The sequence below is a fragment of the Schistocerca cancellata genome, chromosome 3 (genome assembly GCF_023864275.1).
Source record: "Schistocerca cancellata isolate TAMUIC-IGC-003103 chromosome 3, iqSchCanc2.1, whole genome shotgun sequence".
Taxonomy (NCBI): Eukaryota; Metazoa; Arthropoda; class Insecta; order Orthoptera; family Acrididae; genus Schistocerca; species Schistocerca cancellata.
Genome location: NC_064628.1, coordinates 193,142,492 through 193,163,487, shown reverse-complemented (window position 1 = coordinate 193,163,487; position 20,996 = coordinate 193,142,492). Strand labels below are relative to the sequence as shown.

The 20,996-nt window shown below is 42.5% G+C and overlaps 1 protein-coding gene across 1 annotated transcript in view; it reads right to left on the bottom strand.

Annotated features, from left to right (window-relative positions):
* Positions 1–223: 223 nt before the first annotated feature.
* LOC126176203 (beta-alanine transporter-like) overlaps positions 224–20,996 on the bottom strand; it is a 503,717-nt gene continuing 482,944 nt past the window's right edge. The window contains exons 12-13 of the mRNA XM_049923347.1: positions 17,667–17,723; positions 224–443 (exon numbers count right to left, since the gene is read on the bottom strand). Coding sequence (XP_049779304.1) covers positions 224–443; positions 17,667–17,723 — 277 coding nt within the window. The remainder of the gene's footprint in view (positions 444–17,666; positions 17,724–20,996) is intronic.

Below are 20,996 nucleotides of genomic sequence, written 5' to 3'. Positions count from 1 at the left end.
ATTACAGCTGTCAATCTCGTAACAACGTGAGATTCTTCTTTAAATTTCTGTCGTATCAAATACACGTAGCAGTAAATATAAATTACTAAATATAACATTCCATAAAATGTGTAAAAACGTCGTAACATTTGCGTTTGTTTAAAGTGTGGCTTGGTCCCTCCGGCGGAGAGGAGCAGACAGGAGAAGGCACTTGTGTCGTCAGCGGGGCGTCGGGCGGCGGTCTTCACACGACGGTGATGCGGACGGCGTGTTCTGTGGCGGAGGCGGGGGCGGCGCCGCCCTCGCAGCCGGCGGCGACGCAGTGGCGGCCGCCAGGGGGGTCCAGCTGCCGCGGCGAGGACGGCGCGTCGCCGGCGCCGGCGCCGCCGTCGATCACCGTGACGGAGGCGCGCGGAGCCGCGCCGCTGCCCGCCGCCGCCTTCTGGTGGTGCTGCAGCACCAGGCTGTCGACACAGCGGCACGTTAGGCCAGACAAGTCTGCTAATATTAAACATATGTCCAATCTGAGGAAGAAATTTCTGAGAATGTACGTTTGGAACAGAGCATTGTATGGCTGTGAAACATGGACTGTGGGAAACCGGAACAAAAGCATTTAAGATGTGGTGCTACAGAAGAACGTTGAAAATTACCTGGAGTGGTAGAGTCAGGAATTAAGAGATTCTCCGCAGAATCATATAGAGAATGAAAGGATGTCAAACATGGACAATGGGAAGGGAATGGATGATAGGACACCTGTTAAGACATCAATGAATTACCTCCACGGAACTAGAGGGAGCTGTAGGTGGTAAAAACTTTATAGGAAGACAGAGATTGGGATACATCCAGCAAATTATTGATAACTTAGATTACAGATGGTAGTCTGAGGCGTAAATGTTGACACAGGAGACGAATTCTTGGCGGGCTACATCAAACCTGACAGAATAATAACTTTTTTTTAAAAAAAAAGGATAAAAAGATGTGGTGTCAGAAGACTGTGAGGCTCGAACTACATTCCGAGGCGTCACAGATAGGCGGGTACCACATCACCGTTCGGACCAGTAAATTATTTAGTACCTCTGTTAAAGATGGAAACAACAAGTAGTCGAATGTGTGCTCACAAGGGATCTGACATGTGGGGCAAAGATTTTCATAAAGTTTCCAAAGGAAGTTCTGGACCGAAAATAAAGAGACATGTGTTTCGGTTTCTCGGTAGACACTCCCGATTTTTCCTTAAAAAGAAAAAAAGTCGAGGTTGAAGTTGATGATCGAAAATCATTTTTCAATTATCTACATAAAAGGATCGTCTAAAAACAACCGTTTTTTTATTAATGTAGAAGGGGTCCAAAGATAATAATGATCGAGTTCTTAAGGTTCTGTGATTTCGTGCTGTAGGTCGGGTAACGTCATTCTACGCATCTGGAAGAGCGACGTCTGTGGTCGAGCGGTCAGTCTACCTTTGGCAGTGATAAAGCGAGCAAGCGTTGTATCCTTTCGCGTGTTGTGCTGCTTGTGAGCGTACGCGCGTTTGTTTACTTCCTCGCAGTGGCTTGTATTAGGGTTCGAATTCATCCACCATCATGACGCCGGCTAGGGTGGCCGAGCGGTTCTAGGCGCTACAGTCCGGAACCGTGCGACCGCTACGGTCGCAGGTTCGAATCCTGCCTCGGGCTTGGATGTGTGTGATGTCCTTAGGTTAGTTAGGTTTAAGTAGTTCTAACTTCTAGGGGACTGATAACCTTAGAAGTTAAGTCCCATAGTGCTCAGAGCCATTTGAACCAGCATGACGTTCTTCTATTGCCACGTTACGATGAAATTAATATTACTTTTGGCTTTTGAACGATCAAAAGCGTATGAAGCAAAACGCTTTATTTGGGATGAAATACGTCTCTGCCTTCGACATGTTTTAGGAATTTATTTTTTGATCCTTATTACCACTGAATATAAAACTGGCGAATGAAGAGCTCTGCGCCAGCTGTGTGTAGCACCTAGAAACTGTCTTGGGTTATCACTCTGGTTTTGGCCTCCAAACGTTGGGAATGTTCGACAGTTTCATCAGTAACCTTGGTGAAAAGTGGAACAGGTGCTTACTGTATCCACAATTGTGTCCATCAGAGAGAAACTGAACTGAAAAAACATGTGCCTTCTTACTGGGTTATTGCCGACTGCAGGGCTGCCGTCATGTACGATGGGCAGCCGTGCACTTTTTCAGGTTCTGACCAGGAAGGCCATGTCCTTTCTGAGTATATCAAACGTAGACTGGTTCGGACGCCTTTCACAGACGTCGCCCTCCTGGCGGCGCCCACTGTGTTAACTCACGCTTTCGTGGCTGGGTTGCCTCCTGTGCCCACTCTGAATCGATCAGCGCCGGCATCCACTCATCTAGACGACGTCTTGGCTGTCTCTCCTACGCTGCCGCTAGAGGCAGTACCAATGGACGATGGCCCTGGTTGTTGATTATAGAGCTATACCGACGTCCGCTGTTCTGCCATCTGGCCACATGTCGATCGACCACCATTCGTCATCCGACAAGGAGCAAAGTGCTAGGTAGCAACGATCGCCGAGGGAACGGAACAGACAGAGCAGTATGCCCTCTGATGACTGTCTCCATCGCCTGTGTGCACAGTATGATGACTATCATACTGATGATGCGCTGTCATCTGACATCCTGGCACAGGACGACGTCAGCATCCACCTACAGTCGCTGACCTTCTTCTGCCTCTGTCTGATGCAGTTGCTCCCATTTCTGCTTTTGATGCTACCTGTGGGCGCACCTTTGATAGTGTTCTACTGTATAGACTCAGTGAGACGCCTGTCTGCTGGGCGGACGACGTCGATGCTAAGGATGGACATTCTGGAGATGTACAGAGCGATGAGCCCCACTGGTGGGGTCGGCTCCCTTCCTGTCACAGTGATATGCCTTCTACGGGTTCCTAACGGGGAGTTCCTTGTGCTTCCTCTGTGTTTTCATCACCCACCCCCTTGATGATGGCAGGTTTTCAAACTTATATTCTAGCCACAGTCAGTGTTAATACTATTCGCATGTTCTCTAAACAGACATTACACCATGAAATGCTGTATTCTGCGGGCGCTGACGTTGACCTTCTTCAGGAGCTAGATGTTTCAACGCTTTTGGCTTCCCATGGCTTTACAGCACACGTCTCCCATGCTGCCCATACTAGTACCAGGGTGGCGATTTTCTTACGTGATGCAGTTGCTATCTCCCAGATGAAAGAGGCATAGCTCTCACGTTTTGCGGCATCAGGATCATTAACGTCTACGCGCGATCACTGCCGCGATCGTTCCACTTTCTTTTTCGAGGAGGTCATGCCTCTCTCCCTGGGTCGGCAGGATGCCTTAACCATGTGAGGCGCCTTTAACTCCACTCAGGCACCCAATGTGCCCCATGTCACTCTCCGCACGCGGTGTTATGGGCAATTGTACAGCACTTCAACCATGCGGACCTTTGGGAGCATGTTTACGGCGTTCGTCTAGGTTTTACGCATTCGCTACTTGTTGTTCGAGTCACCTCGATCATGTTTATATCTCCTCTGATTTTTCTATGGGTTACGGACTGCTGAATCTGGCCCGTTGCGTTCTCTAATCATGATGCATATATCTGTGCCATCACTGTCTGCCACCGGAGGATGTGGCGCAACTGGGTACCTGGGAAATTCAACACAATAAAACTTACTTCACCTCAGTGCTGGTAGCACATCGAGACTACATCGACAGCTTGTCGTCGACGTCTTGATGCATACCAGTCCTCCCTGTCATGGTGGGTCCTCTGCAAAAAGCTTTCCCTCTGCAGTGCTTTGGCAAGTTATGGAACATACGGCACAGTCTGGCAGTGAAAAGTACAGGATTTCTACTGCACCATTCTCTGAAAATTTACTATGATGCCGTATTCGCCCCAGAGTGTCAGACGACAGTGAACAGTGCCCAGTCACCACTCACTGACTACTCTTGACATCACCTTGAAGGAGCTATGGATGGTCACGGCGCGCCAAGACGACAGGTTAGCCCAGGAGCGTCAGTCAGTATACCGTGTGATAGCGAAACTGCGCTATAATGGGAGGACTTTTATTAATTTCTTACGATTGAGCATGGGCGGCGCTTAGGTACCCAAAGCGATTTGGAGTCTGCCGTCCATGCATATTCTGTTATTTTGTACGCTGGACAACGTCATCACCATTCCATCGTTACAGCGGTCTTCCGAGTCTCTTTCGCCTCGGTTCATGGGGATAGATTTGCTTGCCGACGACACGGAGGAAGAACATCAAGATACAATTCAAGTGGGTTCTACAAACAAGGCATTTGGGTCTGATGACCTCCCACTAGGGTTTCATCAAACATCTCGTCCCACATTGGCGCCAGTGTGAACGGAAAGTTGTCGGAAAATTACGTCGCGTATCGTGTAGATGACATAACGTTTCCTAGAACGTCTCTTCATTCCCATCTACAAGCCTCCTGATACATCATGCATATGCGACTATCGCCCCTTGGCGTTGCCCCACAGCGACACAAACATCAATACCTGGCTGTCGGCTGCACGGCTTAAACGGACGGCCCGGTACGTGGTTTCCCTGATCAAACCTCTTTCGGAGGTGTCAATAACCTCCGCACTGTCCTTTTTCACTATCGGGACACAATCTCTCTCTCACGCTCTTGGTGTGCCTGCAATTTTGGCCACTCTTGACTTTAGCCAGGCGGTCGATCGCGTTGATCATGAGTACCTGTAACTGGTGCTCCATAGTTTGGGACACCCAGATCTATCGTCGACGTCGTATTGCCTCTCCTCTGCGGAGTAACCTCCCGCGTACTCTACAGTGGCCGTCTCACTCCTTCCAACTTGATCCGGCATTCAGTGCGTCAAGGATGCCTACATTGTCGTATGCTGTCGCCATGGAACCGCTGCTCTGTGGCCTCCATCAACGCTCGCCTCTACTGACTGTGCCAGGTATTAAGCTCCATTGCTTATGCAAACGATCCCGTCCTCGATCTTCGTAGTGGCGCTGAGGCCGGGCAGTAATTGGCACCGGTTTCCACCTACTGCGAAGCTCCTGCTGGCTGCCTCAACGTCCGCAAATCGAGTGCTATGACAATAAGTTTTGGGATTACTATGGACAATGTTGCTCCACTGCGTGTGGCTGCTACCATCCCCAACTTACCACTCGATTTCTCAAGTGATGTGCGGCTCACGACTGCCCTGAACGCCCGGGTCTCAAGGTCATCGCTTACCAGCACTCGATCTTCTACAACGAACGAAGTATGTTAATATATATATGTATCCGCACGTAGCACAGACACTCCCCATTCTGCTATCCATGGCCCGTCGTGTGTTGGCAATATGGGGTTCATATTTTTGCCATGGCCTACTGTTATAGGTACAGTTCGAGACCCTCCCCTTCCGCTGTTGAGGGGCAGTTGAGACCTGTATCTTGTCCCTGACTGAGCAATAATGCTTTTCGTCAGCTCTCAAATGGTGCTGTCATGCCGTTGTCCAATATACCTTACGAGTATTTTGCTGAAAGCCCTTGCACCAAGCTCTCTCTCTCTCAGGGCCTGTCCAGCTTTCGGACGTCCCGCCACCGTTCTTTTACCACTACTTGCGCCCCATTTTTTCGTCGAAATAAGCTATGTCCGTAATGGTATGTTGCTAATGTGATTCGTGCCCATGAAGTCGACCTGTGGCTTTCTTCAGCAGAACGGGTCGCCAAAGGTGGTTGAGGAGAAACATCTCCACGTCGACTGGGGTGCCGTCTGGCGATCGGTGTGCGTTCCATACCTCGCCACTGACGTCCAACCTGAATGGAGCTTTGCGGTCCGTGAGAAGCAAGTACGCTGAGCACGTCTTCAAGGGATTCGTATTGCTAACACCCCGTTGTTTGTCGCCCATGATGTCCTGGACACGGACGAGCATAGCCTAGTATGTGGATCAGCGATGGGTGTATGTTTTTTGGTGCGACAGATGCTCGCCTTAATTACCCGTGCGATTCTTCAGAAGATATCTTCTTCCCAGGCACGGGAGAATTCCCACAAACAAAGACGAACTCAGCGAACTGGATTTGTTGACACTCAGTTCACTAATTGTTTACCGATAGCGAGAAAAATATCCTTGATTATTGGCACTTCGTTAATGAACGTCATTGTGACGTTGTCTATAGTGACAAATAGAGACAAATTTACTCTAGTTTTCTTTCTAGTCTCTTTCTCTAACCACCCAAGATTTCGAGCGTTACTGCAGTGAAGAGTCGATCCATCCCTTTTCCATTTTTGCTATCGGTTGTTCTCTGGACTTAGAAATATTCTTCTCCGAAAAGTTATGCGTCGATAGTCCCACCGAGTATGACGATTTGCCGCTGCCTTCTCCTCACAACATGCTTCCTGTTACGCTCGGTGGAATAAAAAATTGAATAAATAAATTAAAATATCAAGTAATGAATATAACATAAAATAAATAAAAACATGTATTATTGATGTTTTTTGGACTTCTCCTCCACGTTCCCTACATTTTCCTTGGTTCCTGGGCAGAGGAAACGGGATATGGTAGCCAGGCCTCGGGTAGCAACATTTGCCCACTTGCCCCCACCCCTCCCTTTGGATGCCAGAAAGGTTCCTTTGGGAAAAAAGGCAGCAGATTCTGGGTTAATATTAAAAGAAAGGTAAACAAGGAAAAAAGGTGGATCGGCAGAGTGTTCGCGAGCTGCTTTATACATCTGTTTTTTCACCTTGCCGGTTTCTAAAACTCTGTGTGACTTTCCTTCGAAATTAATAAAAATAATGTCTGTAATGTTCGAAAAAAATGAAAACCAGTCGAGATATTAGACTACCAGATAATCAATTCGTGTTCGATTCTTAGTCGTATATCCCTTTCATTCAACAGTTTTTGTTTTGATGCATCATAATATTCTGCCAATGGGAATACCTTTCATTGCCTTTATTGAACCGAAGCACTGGGAAGAGTGACTAATAATCAAATAAATATACATGTTTTGACAGCTGTTTTCATCGAGATACATGGTGCGCTAGAATAGGACTGTCGTAGGTACTGATTCTCAACCGACCTGCATCATGAAAGTGATACCTCCGGAATGTACCTCTTTACTTTCTCCGACAGGTAGAGAATTTTATCCGATGACTTCAACATCATGCGGCGTCACTGCACAATAGAGAATTACAAAACAGAAGGGGTGCTATCAAAATTCATGTTGGTCCATAACCAGTTGTCCGCGCCTGTCTTTCAAGAGATGCTTTTATATACTTGGTACGCACCGAAATTGATATCAGACAGATCAGCTTTAATCAAGGTGAATTACATATGTTTTCTACGAACAAAGATGCGGAAAAGATGTACAATGAAGTGGGATTTTGTTCGTGGGCTGCGCATGGTGCAAGAAATATTTCCGTTTTGCTTGTTTCTATGGTAAGTTACATCTCATTAATTGCGAGGCCGTTCATGGATAGACGATCAGTTAGGATTACGCAATAATACATTTTAGGTGTATTTTCTACTACGTATCACGATAAAAATAACTTTTGGTGCATTGTATATACTGATTTGATTATTAATCACGCTTCCGGATGTTTTGCTTTGATGAAAAGACAATGAAAGGTATTCTAATTCTTAGAATATTACCAGATACATCGAAAAAATATTGAATGAGAAAAATCCACTACGAAAAATGGAATACGGATCAGCGGTTTGGTAGTTCAATGCCTTGATCACACGCCCGCCAATCCCGCCCTGCTACAGGTGCAGAATGATGTGTATCAAAGCTACAGCATGAAAACACAGATACATAAATAACTCGAATATTATTAACTTTGGAACCCATATTACTTTAATAAAAATGTTTGTTTTTAGACAAGACGTCGATGTGTAGCATTAAAATTACCGTTCTCCGTCATCAACTTTGATCTTGATTTTTTCTAAATCTAGTTAGTGTCTAACAAAAGCCGAAACTCGTGTCTTTTTATTTTTTTAGCATCATAAACTAGAGAAAGAACAACACCTTAGATGCCACAAAATATACCCGAAACTCCTCAGTATATCCAACTTAGATTACCTACCACTGTGCCATAGTGAACCAATAAATTGCATTCACAATAGTTAGAACATGCTAGATTCCTTTAGAAACTCTCTCTCTCTCTCTCTCTCTCTCTCTCTCTCTCTCACACACACACACACACACACACATACACACTTACATACGCCACGTGGCGAAAAATATAAACACACACTCTAACCTAAAACAGGAGCACACACACATACACACACACTCACACACACACACACACACACAGAGAGAGAGAGAGAGAGAGAGAGATAGCAAACACTCCCATTGCCACCAAAACAATCAAAAGACGAAACTATCCCTCAAAAGCAAAACAAAACATACGAAATGGCGAGGTGGCAGATGTTCTTCACAACACAGAAACACGAATATAATTATTGCAGTGAAAGCGGTGTGTGCTAAAATCTAACACACACATGTGGACGAACAGGAAGAATGACATAAAAAACCAAAACCAGTGAGTAACAATAAGAGTTAACACAGTTCAGAGTAACAAGTAGAGCTTGCGAACTGATCATAAGCCCAGCAAACAAAATTGTTAGAGAGAATGTCCATATTGTTACAGAGACCAATGATGATGCTTTAAGCCGGCCGCGGTGGACGAGCGGTTCTAGGTGCTTCAGTCCGGAGCCGCGCAACTGCTACGGTCGCAGGTTCGAATCCTGCCTCGGGCATGGATATGTGTGATGTCCTTAGGTTAGTTAGGTTTAAGTAGTTCGTAGTTCTACGGTTTCCACTGCCTTCTGCATCCTCATGTCGTTGATCATTGCTGATTCTTCCGCCTTTACGGGCAATTTCCCACCCCTAGGACAAGAGAGTGCCATGAACCTCTATCCGCTCCTCCGCCCTCTTTGACAAGGCCCTTGGCAGGAAGAGGCTGACTTCTTATGCCGGAAGTCTTCGGCCGCCAATGCTGATTATTTATCAAAATTTAGGCAGTGGCGGGGATCAAACCCGGGACCGAAGACGTTTTGATTATGAATCAAAGACGTTACCCCTAGCCCACGGGTACAATGGAAACCACTGCATTAAAGACACGTAACGTGTATCCACAGGAGATGTGGCCTGTAATTGAAGAAGTGTCATGATGATCTCTCCATTGGCAAAAGATTCCGGAATAGTCCCCCATTCGGATCTCCGGGAGGGGACTGCCAAGGGGGAGGTTACCATGAGAAAAAGATTGAATAATCAACGAAAGGATAACGTTCTACGAGTCGGGGCTTGGAATGTCAGAAGCTTGAGCGTGGTAGGGAAACTAGAAAATCTAAAAAGGGAAATGCAAATGCTCAATCTAGATATAGTAGGGGTCAGTGAAGTGAAGTGGAAGGAAGACAAGGATTTCTGGTCAGATGAGTATCGGGTAATATCAACAGCAGCAGAAAATGATATAACAGGTGTAGGATTCGTTATGAATAGGAAGGTAGGGCAGAGGGTGTGTTACTGTGAACAGTTCAGTGTCTGGGTTGTTCTAATCAGAATCGACAGCAGACCACCACCGACAACGATAGTTCAGGTATACATGCCGACGTCGCAAGCTGAAGATGAACATATAGTGAAAGTGTATGAGGATATTGAAAGGGTAACGCAGTATGTAAAGGGGGACGAAAATCTAATAGTCATGGGCGACGGGAATGCAGTTGTAGGGGAAGGAGTAGAAGAAAAGGTTACAGGAGAATATGGGCTTGGGACAAGGAATGAAAGAGGAGAAAGACTAATTGATTTCTGTAACAAGTTTCAGCTAGTAATGGCGAATACCCTGTTCAAGAATCACAAGAGGAGGAGGTATACTTGGAAAAGGCCGGGAGATACGGGAAGATTTCAATTAGATTACATCATGATCAGACAGAGATTCCGAAATCAGATACTGGATTGTAAGGCGTACCCAGGAGCAGATATAGACTCAGATCACAATATAGTAGTGATGAAGAGTAGGCTGAAGTTCAAGACATTAATCAGGAAGAATCAATACGCAAAGAAGTGGGATACGGAAGTACTAAGGAATGACGAGATACGTTTGAAGTTCTGTAACGTCATAGATACAGCAATAAGGAATACCGCAGTAGGCAGTACAGTTGAAGAGGAACAGACATCTCTAGAAAGGGCCATCACAGAAGTTGGGAAGGAAAACATAGGTACAAAGAGGGTAGCTGCGAAGAAACCATGGGTAACAGAAGAAATCCTTCAGTTGATTGATGAAAGGAGGAAGTACAAACATGTTCCGGGAAAATCAGGAATACAGAAATACAAGTCGCTGATGAATGAAATAAATGGGAAGTGCAGGGAAGCTAAGACGAAATGGCTGCAGGAAAAATGTGAAGGCATCGAAAAAGATATGATTGTCGGATGGACAGACTCAGCATACAGGAAAGTGAAAACAACCTTCGGTGCCATTAAAAGAAACGGTGGTAACATTAAGAGTGCAACGGGAATTCCACTGTTAAATGCTGAAGAGAGAGCAGATAGGTGGAATGAAAGCATTGAAAGCCTCTATGAGGGTGAAGATTTGTGTGATGTGATAGAACAAGAAACAGGAGTCGATTTAGAAGAGATAGGGGATCCAGTATTAGAATCGGAATTTAAAAGAGCTTTGTATGACTTACGGTCAACTAAGGCAGAAGGGATAGATAACATTCCATCGGAATTTCTAAAATCATTGGGGAAAGTGGCAACAAAACGACTATTCACGTTGGTGTGTAGAATATATGAGTCTGGCGATATACCATATGACTTTCGGAAAAGCATCATCCACACAATTCCGAAGACGGCAAGAACTGACAAGTGCGAGAATTATCGCACAATCAGCTTAATAGCTTTTGCATCTAAGCTGCTTACATGAATAATATACACAAGAATGGAAAAGAAAGCTGATAATGCGCTAGGTGACGATCAGTTTGGCTTTAGGAAAAGTAAAGGGACGAGAGAGGCAATTCTGACGTTACGGCTGATAATGGAAGCAAGGCTAAAGAAAAATCAAGACACTTTCATAGGATTTGTTGACCTTGAAAAAGCGTTCGACAATATAAAATGGAGGAAGCTGTTCGAGATTCTGAAAAAAGTAGGGGTAAGCTATAGGGAGAGATGGGTCATATACAATATGTACAACAACCAAGAGGGAATAATAAGAGTGGACGATCAAGAAAGAAGTGCTCGTATTAAGAAGGGTGTAAGACAAGGCTGTACCCTTTCGCCCCTACTCTTCAATCTGTACATCGAGGAAGCAATGATGGAAATAAAAGAATGGTTCTGGAGTGAAATTAAAATACAAGGTGAAAGGATATTAATGATACGATTCACTGATGACATTGCTATCCTGAATGAATGTGAAGAAGAATTAAATGATCTGCTGAACGGAATGAACAGTCTAATGATTACACAGTATGGTTTGAGAGTAAATCGGAGAAAGGCGAAGGTAATGAGAAGTAGTAGAAATGAGAACAGCGAGAAACTTAACATCAGGATTGATGGCCACGAAGTCAATGGAGGTAAGGAATTCTGCTACCTAGGCAGTAAAATAACCAATGACGGACGGAGCAAGGAGGACGTCAAAAGCAGACTCGCTATGGCAAAAAAGGCATTTCTGGCCAAGGCAACTCTACTAATATCAAATACCGGTCTTAATTTGAGGAAGAAATTTCTGAGGATGTACGTATGGTAGTGAAACATGGACTGTGGGAAAACCGGAACAGGAAAGAATCGAAGCATTTGAGATGTGGTGCTATAGACGAATGTTGAAAATTAGGTGGACTGATAAGGTAAGGAATGAGGAGGTTCTACGCAGAATCGGAGAGGAAAGGAATATGTGGAAAACACTGATAAGGAGAAGGGACAGGATGATAGGACATCTGCTAAGACATGATGGAATGACTTCCATGGTACTAGAGGGAGCTGTAAAGGGCAAAAACAGTAGAGGAAGACAGAGATTGGAATACGTCCAGCAAATAATTGAGGACGTAGGTTGCAAGTGCTACTCTGAGATGAAGAGGTTAGCACAGGAAAGGAATTCGTGGCGGGCCGCATCAATTCAGCCAGTAGACTGATGCAAAAAAAAAAAAAAAGTTCTACGGGACTGATGTCCTCCGATGTTAAGTACCATAGTGCTCAGGGCCATTAGAGCATTTGAAGATGCTTTAAAATAAATTGAAACGCATTTGGTCTTAGTAAAACTTTCACTACAGTTGCAACAAATGGTATTTAACCTATACAATTTGTAGATCTGCAACAGCGGAAAACAGAGGTCTTAAAATAATGTCAAAACGGAAACTTTTATATCATGAAAAAACGAGTATTCTGAATCACTAGATATGTGAGCGCAATTACATAGCGCCTAACATAATTAAAAGGCAAGAATCCGCTCTACATGTAATTTTGAATCTTATGATTCCTCATTTGTTCTTCGAAACATATGATTCTACCATGTTGAAAACGTCCCACTTCAATTAAAAAGGGGCCCTTAAAAAGAAAATGAAGTCGACATTTGCTGCTGTAAATTGTAGAATACTTTCACAGAAAACTATTATTTTGTGAAGCATACATTAACGTCAGTAAGTCAGCGGAGCCTATTCAAATAAAGAGGAAAAGAGAAAGAGGTAAGTTAAACAATAATGGTTGACGACCATCAACAACGATATAAGATGTCGTCCTTTATTTCTGACGTAAGTGTCTGTAACTTGCTAGCACTTTTCTTTATTTATTTCTGTAAAAACATCTACACATATACCGCGAAAGATGTTATAGAAAGCATCAGGAGAGATGCGGGGTTTACTGACCACAAGCTTGTACTAGCGAGACTGAAGATTGTAAAATCCAAACATACTTGAAATACACGCAAAATATATTTATTTAAAATTGTAGACTAAAACTCGCTTGATGTCTTCCTAAGAGACAGTCTGCATTCCTTCCAGTCTATGATGTGGTTTGATTTCAAAGGAAGTGTATCGATAGCAGCTGAGAGAGATATAAAAAAATATATTATCAAAAGATGATATTGACTTCCCGGGACACGCCAAACAGGTCAGGACACTGTTGCAGAATAACAAAAAAAAAAAAGTGCCAAGTTTTAAAGAACCGAAAATCCCCAACACTGGTCCAGTTTTACAGAGTTTCGAAATTCAGCGTGAACTTCAATACAAAATACCTTTAATATTTTCCACCACGAAACTCAATCTCGAAATCTGCTTGAAAACCCAAAGAAATTTTCGTGCTATGTTAAGTTCACCTGCGGCAAGACGCAATCAATACATTACTGTGCGATAACGTTGGTGATGTTATTGTTGACAGCACCACTGAAGCAGAGTTGTCACGGTTTGTATTCACAAAATAAGACGATCTAAGTAATCCAGGGTTCCTATAAAGGAAAGCTGCCAATATGAGTAATTTAGAAATATATATCCCCTGTGTAACGAAGCACCTTATACAAACGAAGGAAAGGCTCCGATTTAGACTGTATACCATTCACGTTCGTTACAGAGTGTGCAGATTCAATAGCTCGATACTTAGCAGTCTTATAGGCCGGCCGAAGTGGCAGTGCGGTTAAAGGCGCTGCAGTCTGGAATCGCAAGACCGCTACGGTCGCAGGTTCGCATCCTGCCTCGGGCATGGTTGTTTGTGATGTCCTTAGGTTAGTTAGGTTTAACTAGTTCTAAGTTCTAGGGGACTAATGACCTCAGCAGTTGAGTCCCATAGAGCTCAGAGCCATTTAGCAGTCTTATACAACAGCTTGCTCGTAGAAAGATCCGCACTTAACGAAAATAGAAAAATTCACACCAATACCCAATAAGGAAATATTAGTAATGCCGTGGATTACAGACTCATATCATTAACGTCGATTTGAGGTAGGATTTTGGGACATATAATGTGATCGAACGTTATGAATTACCTCAAGACAACGCTTTCTTTACAAACAACACGCGTTCTGAAGACATCGCTCTTGTGAAACACAACTAGCTCTTTATTATCACAAAGTAATGAGTGCTATAAACAGGAGCTGTCAGATTGATTAAATATTTTTAGATTTCCAGAAGCCTTTTGACACCACAAGAGACTTCTAGTAAAATTTCGCTTCAGTTCTGCGACTGGATTTGTCATTATTGTCAGGAAGTTTACAGCTCGTATTAACTGACTGAAAGCCATCGAGTAAAAAAGAAGTAATATTTGACATTCCCCGGAAAAGTGTTATAGGCCCTCTGCTGTTCCTGACCTACGTAAACGATTTAGGAGACAATATGAGGAGTCCTCTTATATATTATTACAGATGATGCTGCCATTTACCGTCTTGTTGAGTCATTAGGTGACGAAAACGAATTGCGGAATGATTTAGACAAGATATCTGTATGATGCAAAAAGTGGCACTGGACTCTAAATCATAATATGTGTGAAGGCATCCAAATGAACACTAAAAAGAATTCGCCAAATTTCAGTTACACGATAACTCACGAAAATCTAAAGGCTGTAAACTCAGCTAAATATTTTGTTATTGCTATTACGAATAACTTAAACTGGAACGGTCACATAGTTACCTTTTGTGGGGAAAGCAAACCAAAGACAAATTTATTCGCAGAACGCTCAGAAAACGCAAAAGCTTTACTAAAAAGACTATTTAAACTGCAATTGTCCACCTTCTTTTGGAGTATTTTTGTTCGAGGTCGGTTCCGCATCATATAGGAATGACGGTGGACATCAAGAAAGTTCAAAGAAGAATTTTTTGTTTTTTATTATCGCGAAATACATGAGACGGTGCCACGGATATAATTGACGGTTTGGGGTGGCAATCATTGAAGCAAAGACAAGGCGTTTTTCGTTGCAGCATATCTTCTCATGAGATCATCAACTTCCTCCTCAGCGTGGGTAAATACTTTGTTGGCGCCCACCTACATAGGTAGAATTGATCATGAAACCAAAATAAGAGAAATCAGAGCTGTCACGGAGAGATGTGTTAGTTTCTCCGCGCTTTTCGAGCACGGAACGATAGAAAAATGGTCTGAGGATTCGTCGATGAATCTTCTGCCCGGCACTTACAAGTAATTGCTAGTTATAGAGTAATAGTGTAGCTGTAGATATACATGTCATAGAGTACACGATGGAGGATATCTATTACCTCTACAAGCCATACCCTTTCTGTTCCACTCGAGGTACGACTGTGTATATGTTTCCGTAAGAGCCCTAATTCTCTTCTCTTCTCTTGTCTTCGCGAGTGTTAAGTGAAACGTACTTTGTCGGGAGTAGAATCGTTCACCAGTCAGCCGCCAATTTCGATTCCCTAACTTTTCGCAGTAATTTTTCGCTAAAAGAACGTCGTCTTCCCTCCAGGGATTGCCATTTTAGTTCAGCTGAAGATGCAGTCATGACTTGGATGTGCTGAGATCATCCATGCAAACATTTACATCCGTCTGTAGTGGTAAATAACATTTGAAATACTGGGTGCTATTCTCTTCTGTAGCAGAACAGTAAGCTGATGGGTTTGAGTGTGTTTATCAGTATACTCGTATGTACGCAACTGTGGTAATAGTCATTGGTGGTCGTTGACGTATGTCCAGTTGGATGTAGTCTACCTATGTATTTCCTCCAGCTACTCCTGTCACATTACACAATAGTCACAAATACACTACTTTAATCCCATACGAAATGGCTATAGAGTGACTCAATGTGTTTCCATAACAAACTTGTGAAATTCATCCACATAACAGACCGAAATTACGTAATATGTTCTGACAGAGTATTAAATTCAGCACGAGTCATGTTGAATATAGGACTTTGTGATGTGAAATAGGGATGTTGGAAAACCAGAAAGAAAAGATAATTGAAGAATTTGAGATGCGATTCCACAGAAACATGTTGAAAACTGGGTGGACTCATAAGAAAGGATTGAGGATGTTTTCCACAGAACTGGCGAGGAAAGTAATGTATAGAAAACACTGACGAGAAGAAGGGACAGGATGATAGGACATCTATTAAGACATCAAGCAATATTTTTCATAGTACTAGAGGGAGGTGTAGAGGGTAGAAACTGTAGGGGGCGACAGAATTTGGAATACCATCCAGCAAACAATTGCGGACGTAGGTTCCAAGTGCTACTCTGATAAGTAGAGGTAGGCTCTGGAGAGGAATTCGTGGCGGGCCATATCAAACCAGTCAGAAGCCTAATGACTAAGAAAAAATATAGTACAGGCAGCCACAGCAGTTGAACTTCATGCGCTCTGTAGCGTCTCCCGCCGCATGTCGTCTTCCCGTGGTAGTACACACCTGACTTCCATCCATGCTGTGCCCTTGCTATCACCACAGGTGCTCCACGGCACTATTTTCCCCGATATCCTATCTTATTTATTTTCAAGACTTACCTTCTTCAGCGGTCTGATCTTTGAATACGAAGGCCGGGTCTTCTTCGCGCGTCAATGTGACACTGATTTCACTGGAGGATGCTGTTTTAACGCAGCGAAAACAGTGTTTACAATAAATAAATCACCGATTACAGCTGCCTTTCTGTTCATTTCACTTCCATTCATTATTTCACGTACAATATGGTATGACTTATATGTACTCTCTGATGAACGAGACAGAATTTTTCAGCCGCAAAGATCAGACAGCTGGGGCTGTGCTGTTGTTACTGTATCAGAGAATGATACAAGTCCACTGTAGCCGGTAGACGCTCTAAGCTGGAGTCACGTTTAAATTACATCGCTTTGTTAGAACTTCTGTCAGATGAGGTGCATATAATTGTGTTTTCCGTGATGCGTCTGGTATTGTAAGCTCGTAATAAATAGCCATAGTGTGACCTAAAGGAGTAATGCAAGAGAATTAAGGAATTTTGCAGTACTGCTTTTCATAAAGCTGAAGTTCATGGTTACAGGTAACTTGCTAAATTACGTAGAATATTCTGTTTTCAGAATGCGATAATTTAATATTAATATGCTCGATACTAAGCTAAAACTGGGCTGAATAAATTTTCCAACAAATAGCATATCAGAAGCAATTAGCTTTTCTTCCGCGTTGTAAGCATAACAATAATTTAACTGCATAATATAGTACATAAATCGTTCACAGTAATATAAAAAAATTCTGAAGCAAAAATTGACGAATAAAATTACATTAATTGCGTATTGTGATAAGAAGCGTTATCATTCTAACTAAACAGCATTTTAAAGTTAACTGGGTAATCTGTTTGACATGACGAAGATTCTGTACAGCTATTAACTGACTGATAACGTAGTTAGGAGAAACATGAGGCCCAATTGTGCACACGCCCGGGTTCCCGGGTTTGATTCCCGGCGGGGTCAGGGATTTTCTCTGCCTCGTGATGGCTGGGTGTTGTGTGCTGTCCTTAGGTTAGTTAGGTTTAAGTAGTTCTAAGTTCTAGGGGACTTATGACCACAGCAGTTGAGTCCCATAGTGCTCAGAGCCATTTGAACCATTTGAACCCAATTGTGCACAATTTATGCAAAATGAGTAAATATACAATATAAGCACAATGTTTCACATATACACACGTTCACATAAATGTTCTTAACAATATCATATTTCAAAAAGTGTAATTAGGTCTTCCTGTTGATATTTCCTTTGTGGAAACTGACCTTTATTAAAATGGAAACACAGTACACGAGATTCATAAAGGTGATTTACCTTCTTAGTGGTGATTCTAAGGACGTTGGCTTATCTTCCATTGACACGTCTCCCACTCTGAAACAATGAGAAATGACAGAGTCAGTTAAACGAAAACCGATGTGTAAACGGTAAAGTATTTTTTTTATGGTAGATAACGAAATCCTTACTGGGTACCAGATAATTGTGTATGATTCCCGTTTCACTTAACATATTGTCCTTTAATACTATTTCTACTTGTGCAGAGATTACAGTGCTTGGACTTCCGTACTACGGCCCTGGGCCGTTTCGCCAATAACCGGTTATGTATGGACAGCTATGCTAATAATTTCCAACCCCGGGCACCATCTGTTTACCGACGTGCGCACATTGATCTCGTGCTATCTTGTCACGTTGCGACGAACAAACTAACCATTCAGCATCCCCAATTCCATAAAAATGACCGGTTATATCCATGCAATTATCAATAATGGATTCCAGTACTATTACTTTTGTGGGAATAACGTTCACTGATGTAGAAGTAGGCAGTACTACATAGTTACCTATAATGAAATTCACTGCTAAGTTCACAGCGATAAAATAAGGATTTAATCAGTCATTTATAACTACGTAGTTTCGTGGACAAAACAGACATGTGAATTTTTCAATGGCTGCCAGTTGGTACCTTGGGTTGCTAATGACTGTCATGGCACAATACAAGATGACATTGTGAATTCATCGTACAACAATCATTTGGTGCAATGCAGAACTTTTCCTTTTCTCATTTAGTTACATATTTTACTGTAGTCTCTTGCTTTGACATGCAATAGGGAAAGATTTTTGTAAAGCCTATTCAAGGCTGTATACTGGGTGAAAAAACTTTACTTTTCCTTTTCGTAACATAAGTACTTCAAACGCTTTATATGCGGTAAGCGGAAAGTTTTTGTACCAAGACAAGATAAAAAGAGAACATTAATTAAGAACTTCGTTTTTAAAATTGCTGGTGTCACTGATGCGTATTGTCAACGGTAACGATTAGTCCACTGTGAAAATTCTTTGTTTATGTTATTTATAATTCACATTGAATATGACAATTAGTATTTTAAGATATGAATTCAGAGAGCTACATTTAGCCAGCAGTATTCTAATAGGTACTCCAGAGCCCTTTAACAAATCAGATTCGCTTTTTTTTTCTTACTTCGTCCACTCGGTGCCCTTCAGTATTAGATGCTATTTCTCAATTACGATTGTTCTCTGCCCATCACTTTTCTTTGATGTTTGTGGCTTTTCATCATTTGTGTAGCTCCTTGACTGTCTTGCAAGTGTTTCATTTCGAGTAACTGCTCGTTAGCAAGGGTCTTGAGAAGGAGAAGCCGTATCTAGAGATAAAGCACCTCTCTACAGCGAGACCGGTTCACAAAAGCAACTTAAAAGACGAAAGAAAAGAGAAATTTCTACAGAAAAGCTATGTAAGTAGAACATCAGCCAGAGCTTCCAAGTCATTGTGGACTGCTTTTCCTCTACAGTTACTAGTATTCAAAGTCCACCTTTTGTTGTACGAATGTTTCCACATCTACTTAGCTCCCATGTCCGATAACTCAATCAGTTATTTGTAGATTGGCCTTTACCTGCTTGTTCATTGATTTCACTCTACCTTCGCCAACAAGTCCAGCTTAATATTCTAGAACGCCGAACGTGGTGCAAAGGAAAACTGACAGTTCATCTGGAAAGGAATTGTATATACTTTTGTCATCATACATCTTTCTCCATAATCTGCTCCCTTCGTACTTCACTTTTTCACAGCCTTCATTAACGTCAAATTTAAGAATCTCCAATTTATCTTCTGATTTAATGCATGAGCCACATTCAGAGTACATTATGTACAGTATTCTAGACATATTCATGGTGCTAGACAAGTTTAATTGTATTTGTTGGAATTCGATGATAGTTCGAAGATTGGCATCCCTCCTGCATTAAATTATTTATGTCGCATGTTTGATTCTTTTCCACCGATTACCAATATCCATGGAATGAACATGGCGTACTGCACTTTTACTGATATCTAATTTTTTCGATTTCATTTTGAACAAACTACTGAAACTTCAACGTTAGACATATGTACACTTACACATTTACTTATTACATTCAGCAACGATGACTGGTTGTTGCTGCTATAGATGCAAACACAAATACGTTAAAGGAATAACTGAGGTGCTTGGTGCTGTCCGATAGTGAGACTACACTGACTGTAAAAGAAAAAAAAATCACGGAGCGTCTAGAAAACTTCGTCAGATGTCATACTGACTTCATACACTTACATACCACCGAGAGGTAAATAAAAGATAGAGTTCCAGTTCTATGTGACATGTGGAACTGCCACCAGACTGCCTTAGTGTTAAGTGTTGTTACCTGACCTAACAGGCTGGATCAAGGGCGTGAATATCGTCATTGTGAAGACACTGAAATGCTACGAATACGTGTGAGACAGCTTTATCAGCAGCCAACAGAGTTTTAAAGGGGCTTAATAATGGGTCTCCATTTTGTGGGCTGGTGGAGTCACACAATATTCATATTTTTGGGTGATTCGGAAGTACAATAGCCCGATGTTTGGCTGCACACAGACAGGAAACCAGGCATTCTCGTCGCCAATGTATCAGTGGATCGGTACACGTTTGCCCACCAAAAGGTAGTATCGCCGTATTGTGCAGCAAGCATATCATAATCTGTTCAAATCTACACCTGACATTAGAGACAAGTAATGGACTCCCCTGCTAGATTCTGTGTCATACCGCACCACTGGTTGGTGACTAGCACCATCCAGACTACTTAATTACCATCTCATGCTTACGATGCAGTGAACATCACAAGACAAACGGCTTCGCTCGGTGTGGGGTTTAACCGGGAAGCGTACATTACTGATGAATGCCACTGGATTAACATTACTTCAAATTTCCGTCGGTTCTTGGCTGAACATGATGATAATGAAGGAAGGAAAAACCTCTTAATGTTCTGCAAAATTATATTCATTTGACCAAGGAAAGGCTTTCGGCTTCTTAGACCATCTTCAAGTGACATTTGAACGTCGCGAAAACAGATAAACTTAATGTGCAAATTAAAACATATATTATTTGCTAAAAAGATACAAAAATGATATACTGTTTTTGCATAGGAAAACACTACATTTTTGTCACATAGAAATAATTACATTAACTAAGAATCGTGGGGTGGGGGGTGGGGGGGACAGAGGGAAATAAACATTTTGCTGGGATAAATTTAGAAACTGATGAGAAATAAGACGAATTTACAGTCTGATCTAGTGTCTGTAACGAAAAATTAATTTATCAAAAGTGAGATAGGAAACTGGTCCTGACC